The sequence below is a fragment of the Lissotriton helveticus genome, chromosome 12 (genome assembly GCF_964261635.1).
Source record: "Lissotriton helveticus chromosome 12, aLisHel1.1, whole genome shotgun sequence".
Classification (NCBI taxonomy): Eukaryota; Metazoa; Chordata; class Amphibia; order Caudata; family Salamandridae; genus Lissotriton; species Lissotriton helveticus.
The window spans coordinates 806,312,876-806,334,174 of NC_136073.1; the positions used below are offsets into that span (position 1 = coordinate 806,312,876).

At 45.4% G+C, this 21,299-nt stretch overlaps 1 protein-coding gene across 2 annotated transcripts in view; it reads left to right on the top strand.

Moving 5' to 3' along the window:
• TNFAIP8L2 (TNF alpha induced protein 8 like 2) overlaps window positions 1-20,899 on the top strand; it is a 56,279-nt gene extending 35,380 nt beyond the window's left edge. Inside the window, exons 1-2 of one of the 2 annotated variants that reach the window (XM_078671203.1) lie at window positions 6,687-6,832; window positions 18,807-20,899. In XM_078671203.1, coding sequence (XP_078527329.1) covers window positions 18,812-19,372 — 561 coding nt within the window. In that variant the 5' untranslated portion in view covers window positions 6,687-6,832; window positions 18,807-18,811 and the 3' untranslated portion in view covers window positions 19,373-20,899. Of the gene's footprint in view, window positions 1-6,686; window positions 6,833-18,806 lie in introns of those variants that run through there. The other variant, XM_078671202.1, reaches the window with a different exon arrangement.
• The last annotated feature ends 400 nt before the right edge of the window (window positions 20,900-21,299 follow it).

Sequence of the window (21,299 nt, forward strand, 5' to 3'; positions counted from 1 at the left end):
GTTCCCCCACCACCATCAGGGCAATCCAAGCCTGTGCACAAAATAGAGTTATGTATGTATGTTTAGGTCTCGACTACTGCCAATGCCACACTCCAACTCCTTCCTCCAACTACAAATCCACCCTCCAAAAACACCATCCAACTCCACCCTCCAACTCTAACATCCAAATACACCCTACAAACTCACCCTCCAACTACAACTCCAGCCTCCAAATCCACACTCCAAAGCTACCCTCCAAATCCATCCGCAAACTCCAACTCCGGACTCCAACTCCACCCTCCAACTCCGGACTCCAACTCCACCCTCCAACTCCACCCTCCAACTCCAACTCCACCCTCCAACTCCAACTCCAACTCCACCCTCCAAACTACACCCCTCAAACTACACCCCTCAAACTACACCCCTCAAACTACACCCCTCAAACTACACCCCTCAAACTACACCCCTCAAACTACACCCCTCCAACTACACCCGTCCAACTACACCCGTCCAACTACACCCCTCCAACTACACCCCTCCAACTACACCCCTCCAACTACACCCCTCCAACTACACCATCCAAATCAAAATCCACCCTCCAACTCCACCCTCCAACTCAAACTCCACCCTCCAAATCATCCCTCCAACACAACCCCTCAGCGCCACAGCATTACTCAGCGCCACAGCATTACTCAGCGCCACAGCATTACTCAGCGCCACAGCATTACTCAGCGCCACAGCATTACTCAGCGCCACAGCATTACTCAGCGCCACAGCATTACTCAGCGCCACAGCACCACTCAGCGCCACAGCACCACTCAGCGCCACAGCACCACTCAGCGCCACAGCACCACTCAGCGCCACAGCACCACTCAGCGCCACAGCACCACTCAGCGCCACAGCACCACTCAGCGCCACAGCACCACTCAGTGCCACAGCATCACTCAGCGCCACAGCATCACTCAGCGCCACAGCACCACTCAATGCCACAGCACCACTCAACGCCACAGCACCACTCAGCGCCACAGTACCATTCAGTGCCACAGCATCACTCAGCGCCACAGCATCACTCAGCGCCACAGCATCACTCAGCGCCACAGCATCACTCAGCGCCACAGCACCACTCAGCGCCACAGCACCACTCAGCGCCACAGCACCACTCAACGCCACAGCACCACTCAACGCCACAGCACCACTCAACGCCACAGCACCACTCAACACCACAGTACCATTCAGCGCCACAGCATCACTCAGCGCCACAGAATAACTCAGCACACCTCAAAGCCACAGCACCACTCCGCGCACAGCATCCCTCAACGCCACAGCACCACTGAATACCACAGCATCGCTCAGCACCACTGAATACCACAGCATCGCTCAGCACCACTGAAGGCCACAGCATCACTCAGCACCACTGAAGGCCAAAGCATCACTCAGCACCACTGAAGGCCAAAGCATCACTCAGCACCACTGAAGGCAACAGCATCACTCAGCACCACTGAAGGCAACAGCATCACTCAGCACCACTGAAGGCCACAGCATCACTCAGCACCACTGAAGGCCACAGCATCACTCAGCACCACTGAACGCCACAGCATCATTCTGTGCAACCATTCAACAACAACTGGTTCTAATATGTTCTCTCAATGTTTCAAGCTTTATTACAAATGTCACAATAAGATGTTAATATTTTACTTCTGTTCTTGGATTTTCATCACAATAAAATACACTGAACATAATCTTCCCAAAAGTTATTTACAAAAGTTTAAGCTATTGCCATTATAAATTACAATAACTTTTATTTAAGTATTAATTATTAAAAAAACATAAAAGCCATTGTTATTTGTAATATTAATACATCTAAGTCATGTGAATACAACACATATTGCATTACAAATGCTATAGGTGCCACGTTTGCGAAAGTTACAACTATTGGCACTGTAAATGACAAAGCTATTAATTTCGCTATTTTCAAAACCAACACATAAATAAAAAAATTGTCATTTACAATACCAATACTTCAAACTTTCCTAATGCGAGACCTATTGCATTGCAAATGCTTGTTTAATTAATGTATTTATTTTTACTATTCTGCATAGCATCGAGAAAAAAACCAGACAATTTAGAGCACCATCAAAAGCCAAAGGCAATAGGTCGAAAAGGCGATCCTAGAGGCTTTGCCAGAGCTTGTTTTAAAGGTTTGTTAAATGGAATTACGTCATGCAAGGACCCGTCAAAAGTTTTGTAAAGGCAGGTCTATATTTAGTAAGAGCTTTATTGTCTAGCGGAGCTCTGCCCAGCGGATTTCACAAATTCTACCAGAAAGTTGATCGATCGATCGACACACAAATGCACCATGCACATCGCACATTACATCATGATGCACTGGAGCAGTGGTTCTTAACTTGTGGTCTGAGGACCCCTGGGGGACCGCGAGGCCTACTCAGGAGGTCCGCAACTGTTTGACAATATTAAATAATATTAAAAGTCAAAAGGTTAAGAACCGCAGCACTAGAGGATCGGCCGGTACTCTTCCAGGAGTAACAGTAAAGGTGCTTGTGCCACTGTACCTAAAAATCAGCCCCAACCAGACCTCACCTAAGTAAGGGAGAAGTTGCCACCACCTACCATGTGTGGAGGCTAACTCTGGACTCATTCCGGAATACCAGAGCCACCTTCTCAGCTGACTGAGCAAGAAAAAACACGCATTCTCGAATTCTCAGAGGGGAAAATAATATTGGTGGGGGGTCAAGAAAAGTCAGTACGGTTGAGATATATTTAAGTTAACACCTTCGCCATGGGGCTAACCCCCCGCGGGGGGGGCGCGCGTAGCGCCACGGTGCTCGTGGCACGGTGGTGCTGTGCTCATGACAAGCTGAGCTCGTCATGACCACGCCCGTTTAATGGAACGCTCAGCACATCGGGGGCATAGGCCCCGCGTGTGAGCGCCGCGCGTGTCATGACGAGCTCAGCTCGTCACGAGCACACAGCCACCGTGACTCATGACGAGCTCAGCTCGTCATGAGCATGGAAGGAGTTTAAAAAGTTTGACCAACTGGGATCTCCACTGACCAATCTACATTCAGTGGCAGCTCCTCTGCTATGGCAGAGGGGCGTCGCCCCACCTGCTAGCAGCCAAAAAAATGAAAAATAAAACAAAAATAAACACTTGTTTATTATCGATTTCTTTTTGCTCTCGCAGTCGAGGCTTGCAGGTGGGGCCAGGGGAGGACAGGCTGGTGGAGGAGTGGTTGCACTGCTATACAGTGCACATGAGGGTCTGGCTGGCTGTCTCAGGCCGGCCAAACAGTCATGCACACTGAAGTTCTCTCAAATCATTGGTGCTCAGGCCAATCCGGATGCTGCTTTCATCAGCATGAAAGCAGCATCAAGATTGGCTGCAGTGGACTCTGGGACCCTCTGCCTTCAGTGGAGAGGGGTGCGATGTGACAGGTAAGTGAGATTTTGTTGTCCGTCCGTCCCCACCTCACCACTCTATTGACACACTGGCCGCTACTGTCTGCTCTGACTTCCAGTAGCTCAAAGAATTTAAATCAAATCCTTATACCTTGTGCAGAAGGCTCTGCAAGATACCGGCACAATCAGCTAGCAGGAGGATTCACGTTCTGTAAACCCTGTCGGTCTCTGAGGTCAGAAGGGCTGTTCCTTTTAAATACCGCAAACTTTAAACCCTTGCTTGCTGGGGTAATTCCCCCACAGTGCGGGGGGAGGGGGGGTCCGCGGCGTCGCTGTGCCCATGACGAGCTCAGTGCGTCATGATTCACAGTGGAGCTGTGCTCATGACGAGCTGAGCTCCTCACAGACCCGCCCACTGATTAATTCTCCCGCACAGGCGTGGAATTTGCCGCGCATGGGCGTTCCGCGGCCGTTATGACAAGCTCAGATCGTCATGAGCACAGCTCCACTGTGACTCATGAGCATGAGAGGGGTTAAACCAGTCAGCTTGGTAGACGGAGCCTTCTCTCTAGCAGCAAAATGTTGGAATAACCTGCCTTTTGATTCACAAAAAGAAACAACACTTTTTTAATTCAGAAAAGCTACTGATAACATGGCTTTTTCTGTGATGTAATATACAGCTGCATTTTACAGTAGCATTATTTCCTAACATTAATTCCAGAAAGAAATAAAATCAATAGTACAGCTTTCTGAGCTCGAGGAGTTTCATCTCTAGAGAGACACACCATCCAACAACCTAAAATAAGACAGGCAGCCCGCAGGGCACGGCGTTTGCAAATGTTGATCTTTACAAGTGCCACCCAAAAATAGCAGCAGTTAATTTATAAATGTTGTGTCTCTGAACGATGCCCACACTGAACAATGTTTGAAATCTGGGTGTTGCAAAACAAACAATGTATGAGCCACACTGAGTGCACATTTGAATACTATGTGAACCACAAGCCAAAATCTATAAAAGTGTTTCCAAACATTGCTATTAAATCAATAGCAATGGAACGCGTCTTAGAAGGGTGCGGTACCAGAGTAGCGTTGCAAGAATATTTGATACAAATATAATTTCCCAAGTGGCACAGTATCAGAAAATAGAATTAATTGGCTTGACGAGTTGACACACCCGGCAATCTGGTGAAAATTCTCACTAGGTGATCGAGACGAAGGAGGGGCCTTGAAGCACGTTCCCTAGAGAAGCCACACATACGCCAACAGCTTAGGACAGTTTCAGCACACAAGCAAGACTGCGCTGTGTAAAAGTTTCCAGCTCACCTCAGTGTTCACTATGTGATATAGTCTGTTCACTGGATGGCCAGCGCTTAACTTATGCTGGCATTTGCAGATGGGGGGGGGAATGCACTAATTTTTAGGTCGAGCCCGGGCAGCGCATGCGCTGCTGCGAGGCATGCTGTATAGGAGTATGGACTTGAAGCCCCGCCCAAATTTTTCATTGACTTGTGTCATTGTCCTTCGTAAACGCTTGCTTCTGATTCGTTAATAGGCTTATTAGTCCCTCCTTAGTACCGCCTTGTCTTCATTTGTAACCTCCCATCAGGACTGGACCTTTTACTGTGTCCTTACTGTATAGCTTGTATTCGCCCTTAGCAAGAACTCTTTGCTTAATAAATGTAACCACCACTGGCAGCACACAAGCTTTAGCAATGGGGGGGGGGCAATTTTTTTTGTGTTTGCAGCACACTATGCATGCTTTCACTTATACAATGGGGCCACACCAACCACTCGCGGGATGGGCACACAGCTCGCTTAGCTCATTTTTTATTTATTTTTATATTAAATCATGGCACCTGCGCATTTTGTTGTGCGCAGCTCACCCAACTCGTTTTTCTTTTCAATAAAATCATGGCAGCCGCATGCCTTTCTCCTGTCCATGGTTTCACACAAACCAAAGTGTCGGCTGTATCGTTCCCAGCAACATCGTAAAATAACGGTGAGATGTTTTTTTACAATGTTGCTGGGAATGATGCAGCTGACTTTTTGCTTTGGGTGAAATCACGGGGGACAGCAGCGGCCGTTAGCAGTGGCAGAGTGGGATGGAAGAAGGACACGCGAGGCAAGGACGGAGCCCGGGCGCAGAGGCAGCGGCAGTCAGCCCAGCTCCAGGGTTTCAGTGCTTCGCCTGACTTCGGTCTCGCCTGACTTCGGTCTCGCCTGACTTCGGTCTCGTATTTGCAACAGTTTAAGCTATTAGCCTTGTAAATGACAATGCCCTTTACTTATATTTTAAAAACCAAAACATAAATAAAAGGCATTGTCATTTACAGTGCCAATAGCTCAAACTCGCATAAATGTGAGACCTATTGCATTGCAAAAGCTTGTTTGAGACAGGAACTTGTATTTCACTGTCAGACTTCCAGAATAAGAGAATGAAAGCAAAAAACGGAAGAGAGAGCTAGGGAAACAGTGACAAAGGAAGAAAGCAGGGTTGAAACGGAATAGGCAAGAGATAAAGAGACAGGAGATATAGGGTGATGGAAGACAGAGTCATGGGGTGGACTCCGTATCAGCATCTGGCATAGCGAGCTACAAGGTAAGAAAACTTTGGGCCCCTGTCCCTATTTTTTATTTTATTTTTTTCAACTTAAGCACTGCTGTCATCCTACGCCATCCAACCCAACCCACGAGGGCCAAGCGGCTTCTCCATCCACATTACATCACTTCTTCCCTCAGGTACAATAATTTAGCGGGTAACACGCAGAGCCTGGTTCCCTGCTTGTGCCCCCGGCTCTGGTTGGCTCACCTGCCGGCTGAAGGCAGAAGACCATCACCTCACAGGCCTGCCACCTTGCCAGCTTTATGCCAGCATGACTGGCGTTTTAATGTCCAGGCTGGTACAAATGTTTGAAAAAGCCAGTATTTTTTCCACTTATCAGTACATACTTTAAACAGTTAATGTAAGAAGGAAATAAAACTTTAAAATGTGTTCTAGAGATGCCCTAATGACCCCTGACTTACAATTAAGCAAACAATGGCAGAAAAGCCATGTTAAAGATGTATATGGACGATTTCATATAAAGTTCTACTTAAACAGAATCTCAAAACAGGAACATATTTTGTCATTTTACTCTGCCAAAGGTGCAAACCTTTTTGAGTGAAAGAGACCCCTGGAGTCCGCTCCACAATAAACAGAGGAGGCGAAAAGCACGAGAGGGCGATTCACGCCAAGGCCTGGGAGGGAGGCCGCACCTCTGGTAGTAGACACCAGCACACCCGTCCTTCTGGGACGCAGGGCACGCTTCGGATTAGGCTCGCGTTACCTGTTATGAGGCTCACGGCTCATTACGCCGCACCAGGAAGCTCGCCCGTGCCAGACCCAGCCCCCTCGGAGGCAGACAGGTGCAGCGAGACTCGTGGCCGGCTGACCGGGGTACGTTAAGAGTGCAGGGCCCTGTGGATGAAAGGCGGAGCCGAGCAGTGATGGGGCCTCCGTCTGAGGGGATGATACCCCAATGTTGACACGTGTAGGTGTCCTCCCGAGCAACCCCCTTCTAAACCCTGCAAGCCTTTACCCCAGTGCTCACCTCCCATCGTTGCGTCAGCATATGACCCCGTCCAGTGTGCGTCTGACCTCGCTTACGCTTCCGGAAGGCACTGTTTCATTTTTACACCACGCTTGTTTGCTTGTGACATCACATCTTTACGAGGTGAAGGGCGTGAGGGGATCGTCTTATCTCACACTGACCAGGCAATGTGATTTACTTTCCACCCCTGTCTGTTTTTTGGGTCATCCCTCTCTAGGCCTTTAAGTGTGGGGCGCTATAACCGTGACCCTTATTTAGGTCTGGCCTAAACCTTGTTGGCTTGCCTGTGTATTTTTATTGCATGATTGGGGCATCCCTACCAAGTTTCCCAGGTCCATGTGGGATGTGCTGCTCCAGGCCAGTTTTTTCCCTTTGAACTCTGGGACTTGTAGTCTTATTTATTTCATTAAAAAGCAGGATAAGTCCCAGAGTTCAAAGAAACAAACCTGGAACGCAGCATCACATCTCGCATGGACCTCGAAAACTTCACAGCTATGTTAAGGTGACCACCTAACCTCACCTCCTTCCATGTAATTATGGAGTGTTCTCGGTTTCCAGGTCTGGGTTTTTAAGTGATACCCTGATGCTTTCTGGGTGTTGTAGTTTTGTTGTGCTCCTATTAAACTGATTAGTCTAACACACATAAAATCAGTGATTTGTAGGTTAAATTCCAGAACTGCAGATGGTATCCATAATGACCTGGAGTGAAATGGTCACAAAATAATGACTTACGTACAGGGGGCTTGTGATCAGCACTCTTCATCCATTTGTTTGCTCAACTGTCATTGGTGTTTTTCTGCCATTTACCAAAGCAATGGGTCAGCCCATTCCATCCATTGGCTGTCTAGCATTTTTCTGACCTCAGGTGCATAAAAAGGAATGCACTTTACTGCCTAGACTAGTGCACCAGGGATTATGGGCTGCTTCTTTATTTTTATATTTATCTGCATGCTGCATATGGAGTAGGCGCTATATAAATGCAATTACCACACAATATGTTGAAAAGAAACTAACATTGGACACTCACCAAGGCCAGACCTGTTAGCTCTGGCAATGCTTTCTTATATTCCGTTGCCCCCCTGCCACTCTCATCTGATCCTTCAAACTTATTTATTAGTCTTATTCCATTGATACGTAACTTACGATCCGTATAACGGGAGACGCCAATGCATTCAAACACTGATCCAAAAGATGCCAATCACCTGGATATGGAGTAACCCCGGCTTCAGCTCAGGTGAAGAGGAAACACTCATCCGTGGTCAACTTTCTATCCCCTGGTCATACCTGTGGTGGGCACCCCATGCCATGTCACTCCCTGTGTAACCTTGTGATGTAGCGTTTACGTGTTTCGTGATGTGGAAGATTCTTCTACTCATACTGATAGGGAAACCACTAGGCCAGCTGCTATCCTGTGACTAATGGACCACTGACATTCTTTTCTCCTAGGTCCACCATGGCACCTGCTGGCACAACTCCATGTAGTTGAAGACGCGGTGCTCGTCTAACAGGGGGTCTTCGCAAACGCGTCCCTATCTCTAACCACTTGGAGTCTCCTCCTTGGTCCTAAGTGGCCAAACGAGCCCTATTTAAATGCCTATGCTGGCCCGCGGTCCTCAAAAACAGGCTTTTATTTCACTGGGAACATATTTAAGAGGCAAATCCCAAGTGAGCAGATTTGGTCCGCCTCTTCTTATCTGCTACTTCCAGACTCAAAAGAAGTCATATCCGGGTTTTTTTTTTTTTTGCTTTTGACTGGCTAAGCACGGAACTCACTTCCTATCTCTGTTCCTTTCTCAAAAATCACTTGCTGTATTGAAAATTTCTAAAAACTTTCTTTCTCTCCTCTTCCTTCTATATCACATATTCTCTTTCTGTCTGTTTCAAGCCTGGCCCCAGGATAACCTTTTCCTTGGCGACTGTGCTCTACAAATCAGGAACCTATCCTCTCTTCCAGCTCACTGTACCCCTGTATGTTACCTTATCGGTTCCATCGGTTCACCTGTGTGCTTGTATGTCTAACCCAACTACACCACCAGTGTTGCGCAGAAAGAAGTACTTTAAAGTCCTGAGTAGAGATTTACGTCTCTGGTGTAGTTGGTTATTAAAAGGTTGTTTAAAAAAAAAAAAAATATATATATATATATATTCCAGCTCCAAAGTACCCAACGTACAAAGGAGCACCCGGACCTCAGCTGTATATATATATATATATATAGTATATGCAGATGCTATTTACTACCATTGAGTTTGGGGTGGGACCATGATTATTCCTCCACTCCCTCTGCATATTGTAATCTGCATATATGGGTTATGCAATGGCATTTTCATGTGCATTTGTTGTTTAAAATAAAATGTATTTAACCAAAACCTGGATGCAAGTGGTTAAATTGCATCGTAAAGTGTAACCTTATGAGTCGCGGTGCATCTTGGGACGTCTGACCTGGGTCTAGGAAAGGCAAGTCCAATAATGCTCCTGGAGAGCAGAGCTCATTGCATACCTTGATAGCTGCCCAGTATGTTAAACTGGTCCAGTTTAGATTCATCATATGTACATTTATCCCACATAAATGTCCAGGAATTCCAGCTCTTTCCAATAAGGTTCCTGGCCTTGTGACCCAAAATGAAAAAGTGTGTGGTAAAAAAATAATATATAACTTGACTAATTTTCAACAACATTTTTGCTTCGGTTTTAAAAGGGTTGATGTACTTGCCTCTCAATAAGCTATCTGACCTATTTTTTCAGTTCATTTACCTGTACATGCAATTCCTCCTGTACGATGCTGTTCAAACCAACATTTCAAAATGATGCAAAATTATTTATTCACTCCTTTTATTTTTACTTCTCTGGCTGGTCATCACCTAAGTGGTAGACCCCCCCTGTAGAGTTCGTACACATATCCGTCTACTCTCTCTGCAGCCACTCTCCCAGTTTGTTTCCTGCCGGAAGCTGTTCCCTTCCCTTAGACACACAAAACTAAAACTCTGTCTGCAGTTTCCTTGCACCAACTCCCCCTCCAACACCCACTGTAAATCCCTATAGTAAAGACCTCAGATGCTTTGCAGTTAGGTTTGTTTGTGCAAGCCACATGCACATACACCAGGGGCCGCATTACAGACAGTGCCACGGGACACGCAAAGAGGTGTGCACCCATTTTCTGCACCTTCAGGGCACTGTTGTTTTATAAATGGACCGCAGACGCTTGTGTGACCCCTTCTGTAATACTGATAGTGTTGGCGCTCTCTCATGTGGGCGTTCTCACTTTATGAGCGGATGGCCCAGCGCAAATGAGGGAATCACTTTATCTCTATGCCTGTGCCGTATTATGGACGCAGGTGCAGAGGCAAAGAGGCCTTCAGGAAGCGACTACATGTGTGCCACTAAAAGGTGCACTGTCAGTGCGCCTCCTGAAGGTTGCCTCTGGAGAGGGTACATGAGGCCCCATGGGGTCCTCACAGACATCCACCTGCAGGAGGGCACAGTCACTCAGTCTACCCGCAGACAGTGGTATCGCTGCAGCGGCCTGCACAGTGAAATACAGAGCGGCACCCCCAGGGCACCAGCGAATTCACATCTGCTTGAGGGAATCGCTTTATCAGTAATAGGGCGTAGTGTCCGTGTTCGCATTCAGCACATCAATTTGAAGGTGGGCTGCGGTGCAAACAAAGCGATACCAAAGGGGATGATGGACGGAGCGCTTGAGCAAATCAAATCACCCCCAGTCAACTGATCTGGGTTTAATCCATCATCATTCTTTAGCTCACTCCACCACCCCAGTTCACACATGGTCATATGCAAATCAGTCTGACCCTGTGCCTCAACTGTGCACCCTACAGACGTATATAGTAAAATATTACAGTAACTTTTTAAATATAAAATTAACAATTGAAAATATATTTATATTTAATCAAAGTTGAAAGTATTCTTTATCAGCCAACTTTTCGCTCTCATAGACAAACATTTATTTCAGTGCTTCATGATCTAAAAGTAAAGGATGATGTTGCAGCTGTTTTGTATTATTTGAAACTTCTGTGAACTTACAATTTCCTGACAGAAATGTCTGTAAGATACAAAAAGGTAGCAAAAGCCACGTATTTACATTTGGGTTTTGTTTGATATTTTCTGCCACCCACAACGGTCACACCTCTTCTCGTAGAGGAAGTTGCAGATTTCATCGACCGCGAGTATCTTTGTCAACTGATCTTGACATCGACACGGGGCAGTGCTCCTCGAGATGGGAGTGCCTGTCGATTGTATTGTGGCTTTCATATAGCACTTCATACCCTGTTGTGGGGCGCCGAAACACATTTTCGGATGGGTACAGTGGTGCACCATGGACCAGTGCGTGGTTTACTGTGTTATATGTTCTCATCCAATGTGCGAAGCGTTTTGGTGTTGTGCATGAGTGACCAGAGAGGTGCTCTAATCTTGCGGCACAGCGTAAGGCTTAAGACTAAGACTTACCCGGGGTTCAGACTGAGTGGTTCAGGTATTCCGTGGTTGAGACTGCGTGGTAAACGCTGTTTCCCCAGCATAAGTGAATTTGTACAGTAGTAGGCGGTACCCCTGCCTTTAAAACGTGCGCTTGGCTACTGCTCATGTCACTCACCTCCATCCTAGCCCATTTGGCATAATTTTTCTCATTTAGAGGTGATGCCCCTCACCCTCCCAAAACAGGTGTATCTATAACACTGGTCAGCCAGGTAGGTACTTACTTTTTTTCTAGAGTTCTGCAGGGATGGGTACTGGGCGGGGTTTTAAAGCCCTTGATTCCACACCACCCTAAGTTATTTCATTAGCTCTGAGCCCGCTGTGCTGTTTCTTCTAAGGGAAGAGCAGTTTGAGGTCCCAATGGACGTGGACTGGGGTTAAAATTAACAAAAACGCAGAAAAATGAGACCCCTACACCCAGCTTTGGAGGCCAGGTATAGCAGGCTATTTATTCTAAAAGATGTATGTGTGATTTAATTATTTAACCTAGAACGTCTCAAAAAGAAATAAAGACTGGTACAAGGCCAAGAGATGAATGAATCTACACAAGGTTCAGGAGATTCCTTTTCAGTCCATTGACAGTAACTCTCATTGGGTGACAAGCTCCGGCTCTTGCGTCGGCCTTAAGATAGGCCTGGCTCCATTCATGGTGGACAATCTTGTTAGTTAGAGCAAGTCCGCTTAACACATGCAACGGACCCTTCCAGCTCCTTCAGAAGCAAGAAGGGAAGTAGTAAAATGGAGGCCCAGTCCCATTTCCTTCTCAGCTGATTGTGACTGATGGAGATGATGTGGACCAGTCTTGAGTTATGACTAGGGCTCCTGGTTTTATGGTATTTATTTTTTGGCCATTTTATCTGTATTTATCCATATATATTTTGCGTTTTGTGTATAAATAAAGTTGTAAAACTGTACATTTCCATATCTATTTTACTGATAGACGCGCACTCATCCTTTGATGTCTGTCGCGTTTTAGCAATTTAAGCTGCCAAATATTACATAATAATACATCCACTGGTAAATACTAGCAGTATACCATAAATGTATGTTGACATATTCCGTTATTTAAAGAAATGTCATCCTGTTTTTTAATTCCCATGCTGTCCATCTGCTCAGCTGCTGGCCTATAATTCATGAAAGATAGCACGGAGAGTCACTTAAAAGATGCATAATTGTCTGTATTTATCCACTTTTGAAAATAAATGCTGACAGAAAACACATTGTTTTCTGTCTGTATTTATCTGTAAAAATCCGTAAAAACGGAAAACAGGGAGCCTTAGGCATGACATATGTAGTGTGCAGACCTGGTTCCTCAGTGGCCTTATCATCTACAGTGATCCGCCGAGGCTCCTGTAGCAGCCTTGATGTATGCAATCATTAGGGCTCCCAGTTTTACAGTATTTATTTTTTCAACATTTCCATCAACATTTATTTTTTGGCCATTTTCGCGGTATTTATCCATATTTATTTTGTGAATAAATGAAGCAGTAACTTGTATATATCCACATTTATTTAACCAATAAATGTGCACTCGTACTTTGATGCCTGTCCGATTTTAGCACATTTAGCAGATAAATGTAATACAACTATAAAGTCACAGGAAAATATATGCATAATAGCACAAACGTATCTTAAGATATGCAGTTATTTAAGGAAATCTAACGTGTTTTTTGACTAATCATGCACTGAATCTGCACGACTATTGGCGGGGAATTCATGAACAACAAGGAGAGTCACTGAGAAGATACAAAATTTTCTGTATTTTTCCACTTTAAAAAAATAACAGACTGGAAACACATTGTTTTCTGTCTGTATTTATATGTAAAAATCTGTAAAAACGGACAACTGGGATGGTCAGCTGGCCTCCTACAGAAGCCTTAACTAATAGTCCTTGGTCCTGGCTTAAATAAATGTCTTCGCATATATAGTTATGACCTTCAGTAGCCTACAGTTGCCTTCGGCACATTTAATGATGAACCCAGGTTCCTATAGCCTATTTAACATACAGTCATCAGCCCTTACAATAGCACAGCCTACATGGAGTGATTACACTTGTTGTCTATAGAGGTATTAAAGTTTACTCTTCATGCTTTTATAAGCTGTATCTCATACCTTCCTTTATCATAAGGTGCTCTATCAAGTATTGCAACTCTTGGTTTCCCCCTCTAAACAACCACAATATTCAGGACTAACAGAAGTTGACACAGACACTTAACATAGGCACATGCCTGTTCACTCACGGATTGCGCATCCTCACAAGTCCAATCAGACTTCAGTTGCCGACGGAAACCTTTATAAGGTCACCAGTGGACCAATGAAAGTGCTGCAGATCCCAGCCAATGAACGTGAGCAAAATAAATGGGAGTAACATGAGTTAAATGGGAGATGTCGCTGATACCTCGTATGTCAGGGGCGCGGTAGGAACCCAGTTGGATCACTATGTATGTTAAAGCCGCTCAAGGGACCGGCGTGTTGCGTCTTGTAAAGGGGTCCCACACAAAAAGTGATCCTTCCTGGTTTTTATAGTCCGCACTCCACACTCATCACTACCCCCCCCAAAATAAATATATATAACAATTTATATATAACTATTTTAAACCAAATCCCTATGAAGTCTTTTACTTTCGCCCTTCGCCATATGAAACAAAAATGTACCTCAAAGCAGCAGCGTAGGAAGGTGGGTGCAGGCCGCCCCGGGTGTCATCACTGCGGGGGGTGACAAAATGGCAAAAATATGTACGTATTGAAACTTTTTTAGTTCAGTCAACAAACGCAACAAAACGCGGCCGAACTCGACGCAGGTAGGGGGTTTACAAGAAATTTTCCGCACTGGGTACCACCTGACCTTGCTACGCCACTGCCTCAAAGTCTCACACAGCTTCACCGCCAGATGAGGACAATGTGATGATGTCCCAAGGCCTAAGATGCTGTTTCAGTCTAACTGAGTAACTAAATGATTCCTTTTGTCCACGTGACCCTCCAAGGCTAGTGATAGTAAGCAGTAAAGGTACCCCCTTGTTACTGTATTGGTATAACCCAGGGTAATGGCGCTATATAAACTGTTCAATAAATAATTTATCAGCTGATGCTGGTATTATTTTCCCAGTAGAACTCTGTGATTTTCATTTAAACACAGCCTTCTCCTTCATATGCATTAGTTCCTTCGGCCAGGCTTCTTGTGGACGTTTCTTAGATGCACGTCATTGGCAGCCCCCCTTTTAGAGCCACCCAACCTTTTTCATCCCACTTGGACTGCTGAAACTGATCTTAATGCAGGGGGGTTAAATTCATACATTTGTATCTAAAGGAATTAGGAGGAATTGTAGAAGAAAACCAAATAATTTAATATACAGTTTTATGATGATGGTTTTTAAGATGAGGATGATGTTATGGTGCAGCACTTTTTGGATAGGTCTTTGATTTTACGAAGTGTAGAATAATGAACGAAGATTCTATTTTTTTTTATAAATGTTCTTTTTTATATATTGGATGATTTACCCCAACATTAACTTTACATCTAGAGCGATCATGTCTGGCTCCTCGAGGGTCTTTATACATATATGACCCGGCCTTCACATATACACTCACCAGCTAAGGCTACAGGGAAGAACAGATGTGTGCCAGCCGCTCCTGGCACCATGTCTGCACCTCTCCTCTCTGTCTGTTTGTGGGCGGCTGGAGAGAAGCCACCTGTGGCAGGATTCGGTGCCAGCTCTGGATGCAGGAGTAATTATAGAACTTGTCCCTGCTCTCAGTGGAGCTCAGGTGCCAAGGATGAGAGGAGGAGGCGGGGCCAGACAGAGGCCTCTCTCTAGGCATGGCCAATTTTAGGAGTCGCTGCAGCCTAGGCAAAGTGACAGTTTGCCTCCCTGGCAGCACAACATATATTCGTAAAGCGTACATTTCACTGTGGGGGCAAGTTGGTGCAGAATAAACGATGTTTATTGTTGCCCAACTCAACGGTAGTCCTATTATTGTCCTTGGAAGGATGAAAGGCTGAGTGAACCTGCTTGGAGGTAAATCTCTGACCGTGAGGTCGAATACAGATTCCTAGGATGGATGCATTAGTCCCATAAACCACCAGGCCTGAAATTAGGGGTGCTTCTAGGGGCAATTCAGCACCCACTAACTCGTGGAAAAATAGGAAGTGACAAAAAACTACCTTGCAGTAACGCCACCCCTGAAGTGAGAGTAGGGTCGGTATTACCTGTGCGGGGGGAGGAAGGCACCATGGTCACAGGGCATTGGCTTTCCTGGGCCTCCATTTCCAAATCATCCTTTTCAGGTGCAGGATTACAACTGGTTCAATTGAAGAGAACTAGGACTACAACTCCCAGAATGCACTGATTTCTTAAACTGAAAACATACTATCCTGTCAGCATGGGAGCAGAGGTGGATAGGCGAGAAATGATAAAAATGTGCATGAAACGGAGCAAACCTGTACCAGTCAGTAATCCAGTGGGCTAGTCTGTCCACTTCAGAAACCCACCGATCGCCTGAGCCTCAGGCTTAGATCATAGCAGGGCTTGACAGCCCCTCATCCTTCTGCAGTTTACTAATGGAGCACCGCAGAACTGGTAATAACTGCCCATATTTACTTAGGGGCAGATTTACAGGAAAGTGACGCATCTACAGAGATGCGTCACTTTCCTTGCGCTACCCTAAAAACTGCTTGCGCCACCATGGATGCGCCGTATTTACAATACGGCGCACCATGGCGGAAGGATTGACAGATGCGTCAGAAATTCTGACGCATCTGTTGGGGCAAAAGTCACGCATTGCTGGAGTCGTGTCGCAAGCACGACACAACTCCAGCAAAGCATTTTGTGGCCTACTCCCACTATACTGCGTCACTCCTTACGCCTGCTTCAAGCTGGCGTAAAGTTTTGCCGCTGTGGCGTCCTAAAAGTGACGCAGCGAAATATTGTAGATTTCACTGCGTCACTTTTACGAGGCTTTCCTGTGTAGGAACGCCCCCTCATACACTATACCTGACGCAGGGCTTTACAACGTGACGCATCTCCCTAGAAGCGTCATGTTGTAAATAGGGCGCATTGTTTGCGCCGCCGTTGGGTCACAAAAAGTGACGCAATGGCGGCGCAAAGAGGCGCAAGGGGCTTGTAAATCTGCCCCATAGTGTTTAGTAGGAAGATTCCTTTCTTAAACATGAATAATTATTTTCAACCTCATGATCTGATGAACGATAACAATCAATTTTAACACCCTACATACCTACATAAATAATTTGCTTATTAAATGGATCTCTCTGTGTCTGGCGGAAGAACGCTATAGCCCTGAAGTTGAAAACCTTTTGTTAATATAAGAGATAAAGCATTTTGAAGCTATTGCAGGCCACGTAGAAATTGAATTATCATAAACTCCTGTTCCCTTGTCGTGAACTCCAGCAGGGAAGACAGCAGAGAGTGGAACATACATATCTCTTTCACAGCTAATGATTGTGTAACATTGGAGAAGGAATGTTGGCATGCATGGAATCTGAGCGGTATCAATCCGAACAGAGAAACAATCTCTGTTTAATGAGGTGTTGATGGGCTGGTTGCTGTTGTAGTGAGGCAGTTGCTTTGCACCTCAGTTGTAGATAGTGAAATTCATAATTAAACAGACACTGAGAGCCGATGGGGGCGGCCGGTCCTCCCTGGCTCACTCTTTTCTCCCTCTGGAATGCCATAGAGGGAACTAAGGGGTCATGCAGAGTTCAGCAGTGTTGGAGAATTGCCATTAAATGGCGATTTTGTTGCCTGCCAAACTTGCATCCCATTGGCCCATTTAGAGTGCAGGATCCAGTGGGTGATAACCAGTGGCAGAATAAAAGCCAGTACCAGCAGTGGCGGCTCCTCGGCTGAGGCGGAGGAGCTTCGCCCCACTGCTTTATGCAGTGTAAAAAAATAAAAATAAAATGATAATAATTTGAGGTTATTATTTTATTTTTTCACGTTGCGAGTGATTGGCCGGCCCTCACGTGTCGGGCAAACTGTCATGCGCACATAGCATGTTCTCCATGCAGGCTGCATTACAGCCTGCGTGGAGAACATGCCCACACCTCCATCCCCTGGCTGAGCACCGTGTTACAGTGCTCAGACCAATCACAACACAGCATGGCAGAGTTGTGATTGGCTGCGGGGAGCGTGGGAGCCCTGGTGCTTCCTGCTTCCTGTTTCCCCCAAGAAGCCAGGAAGAGGACGCAGGAGAGGAGGCAACAGCCAGCCAGCCGGATGGGAGGTAAGTGATTTTTTTTTTTACCCCGATCCCATCCCTTACCCCCCCACCCTGCCCCACTGCTTCTTCCAGGTAGCAGCCGCCACTGAGTACAAGTCTGTCAAAGGGTTGCCACCACTGATCAACTGGGTTTCTGCTCATAGTAGAGAGTTTCTCCAATTGTATATTTCCCCTACCCCATTCCCCATTCGTTGAAAAGAAATAATGCTCTCACGCACATTCATGTTTTTTTTTCCACAAACATACTTAGGGGTTGGGAGTTTGTTTGTGAAAGACAAGGGGGCAAATTCTCTAGCCGCACTTTCAGTTTCTTTTCCGGCTTCGAGGTGCCAGTCAGGCAGGGATCTATAAATGTGTCGGTGGGCCCTCGTCTGGGGTGGGCAGAGACCCGTGTTTCTGACAGACTACCATGAATGTCGAGGACACATTAGGCTCAAGCTCTGTGACTGCTGTTCTACTATTGATGCTGTAAACATATGTGGTACTAACCATCATTTGAATTAAATATTTTACTTCTATCTCTGATTTAAAGTGTTTACTTCCTTGCATTTACGACTTAAGGGATTTATTTTTTATGGATCTGTTTTTTTAGAAGATGTATTTATATTGGATTTTCCTAAGCGAAGTGCTACTTTGTGAATCTGATCCCAACCCTTCTTTCCTGTTCTTTGATCTAAGGTCTACTATGTGTTATTTAATGTATGCCCATTGTAAAAGATGTATTTCCTTGTTTATCTCATGTAAGAGGCATATGTGGATTGTATTTTTGGAATAAGAGATGGCATTACGTGTGCCTCTAATATAAATCATGTATTTCACTATGTCTATGACCTAAGGGGTTTCCTGGTATTTCTAATATAAGAAATGTTTCTTATGTAAGGATGGATTTCTCTGTGGGTTTAATCTTAAGAGACATCCTTGTGCTTCTTATCTAAGAATGTTTTCCTTCCATCTCAGATCCAAGATGTGCATTTCCTCATACCTCTAAACTAAGATATGTACTGAATTCTCTCTCTGATCTAAAAGGTGTATCATCTTTTGTCATGTATTTGCCTCGTAACTGAGAGATCTATTTTTTTGTGTCTTCCTTTCAGTTACAATGGAGCGGTTCAGTTCCCATGACCTGGCGCTTCAGGCACAGAAGAAGATTCTTAGTCGCATGGCCACCAGGTCAGTGGTCAACAAGTTAATCGACGAGACCAGTAGCGAGATCCTGGACGAGCTTTACCAGGTATCTAAGGAGTATACCAAGAACAAAGCCGCCTCGCAGAAGGTCATCAAGAACTTGATCAAGATCTCGGTAAAGATTAGCGTGCTCTACCGTAATGACTGCTTCAGCCCGGAGGAGTTGCGACTGGCCGAAGACTTCAAGAGCAAGCTGCACCAGGGCGCCATGACAGCCATCAGCTTCTACGAGGTGGACTTCACCTTCGAGAAGGACGTACTAGCCGTGATCCTTGGCAAGTGCCGGGACCTGCTGGTTCAGCTGGTGGACAAGCACTTGACACCAAAGTCGAAGGGGCGCATCTGCCACGTCTTCAACCATTTTGCCGACACAGAACTGCTCAGCCAGCTTTATGAGCCCAAAGGGCCATTCAGACCCCATCTTCAGAAGATCTGCGACGGCCTGAACAAACTTATCGAGGAGGGCACATTGTGAGTGTAACTGAGCTGCTGCCCACCACACGTGCGGCTACAGAGACTGAAGACCAGAGTGGCCACCATGGGCCATCTCTGCAAAGACTCTACTGTGGGGCGAGGACAAGGAGAAGACTGCGACATAGGGACATGTGATTCTGTCAGCAGTAAGAACTCTGAACAGGAACATATCTTTCTCACCCCAATCAACTTCCCCAAGCTCATCCTTCTGCTTTTGGACCCAGCGGTACACAGCACTTTGTCACCCACAGCTGAAGGGAACTGGTTTTTGACACGCGAAATTATGTATTTTGTATACAGTTATTTTTTACTAAAGCGCTAAGTAAAAACTTGGCTGATTCTTAAGTGCATTGTGTTACTGAGAGTTCTGGAGAAAGCCCCTCAATTCAGAAGAGTACAAGACCAGACAGTTTAATTAAAGTGTGTTGGGGTTGCTAAAACAATCCTTTGTTATAAATGAGACGTTTGAGGACAATAGATAATTAGTCCTGGTAGGAGTGGGGGATTCCAGGGCTGCGAGCACATGTCTGCACATGGATAAAGTGTTGGCCAGATATACGCCTCCGTAAATTTGAAACACAAGCCTAATAGTTCTAGACACAAGCCCATTCAAAAAGCCATTTGAATTTCAGTATTGCAAAACCTGAATTTACACTCATAAATTATTTACCCACAAATCACATTATCCCAGTGAGGACTGACATTAAACAGGAGTAATTCTGCTGCGTTATGGCGAGTCTAGTGATAAAGGGATTTATAAAGCGCACGGATACTCAAATGAGGGCGCTGGCCTCGCGGCTATCCGGACAGGAAAACAGTGACACTATTCCTGTTGAAACATACAAGTATTGATTGATGTCTCAGCTGTTGTGCATAGCTCCAAACTGAGTTTATTCCAGGCAACCGACCCGAGATAGGAGAAAGACCTGCCTCCAATTCTTGCTCGATGAATATTTGGATCTTAGCCATCTGACCGGCAAAAGATCGGATCCTTTAAGAAGGAGCATACTCTTTAATCCTTTCTCTGAGATAGCTTGCCTCGGTGGTCTGCAGTGCTTTCTTAACAAGAACAAGTGTTTTAAAGAGAATTCTATTTTTACTGGGAGCCAATGAAGAGCCTTCGAGTGAGTGGAAATGGGAGACCTTGGGGGGAGATTCAAACGAATTTGAGCTGCCAAATCCCAAACAACATGCAGTTTATTAAGATAATCTGGAAGACCCAAGTATAGAGCATTTCCATAGTCCAATCGGGACGTTATCAAAGCCTGAATGACAGATTTCTTTAGCAGGAAAGGAGAGCAAAGGAAGTAACTTTTTCAGAATACGTAGCAACCCATAACATGTTCCTACCATTGATCGAATTTGAGATTGAAAAGACCGGGTCCTATCAAATGTGATGCCTACATTCTTAACTGTATATAGAGAACAAGGGTGCCCCAATACTGGAACCTGGGGTAGTACATGATTAACCAAAACAATGGTTTGTAATAGGCCAATCGGTCCAAGAGATATTAAATTAACTAACGAACATCAATCTTAATTCCTGTGTCCTATGGGAAAAATAATTAGTTTTGAGAAATGGGAGGGCAATCATGGGGCGGGACACATTTGAACATTGCAAGTCAATTCATTTATTTTACAATATTTAGAGGTATTCAAAAATGTATGGATACGGTGCTCACAGATAAGTGAAAAGGAAGCGAGCTGTGATAAGAGAAAGAGGGATTCATAAAAACATACATCGCATTGACAACATAGAAAAACTCCTTATACACAATTTACACACATTAGGAGTTTTGTTGTAAGGTGGTCGCCGGCGTTTCGATCTCAGTTATTCGAGATCATCATCAGGACTGGTGTAAACACCCGTTATTCAACACATCTGGGAATTGGCGAATCAATCGGAGTTTTCCTATGTTGTCAATGCG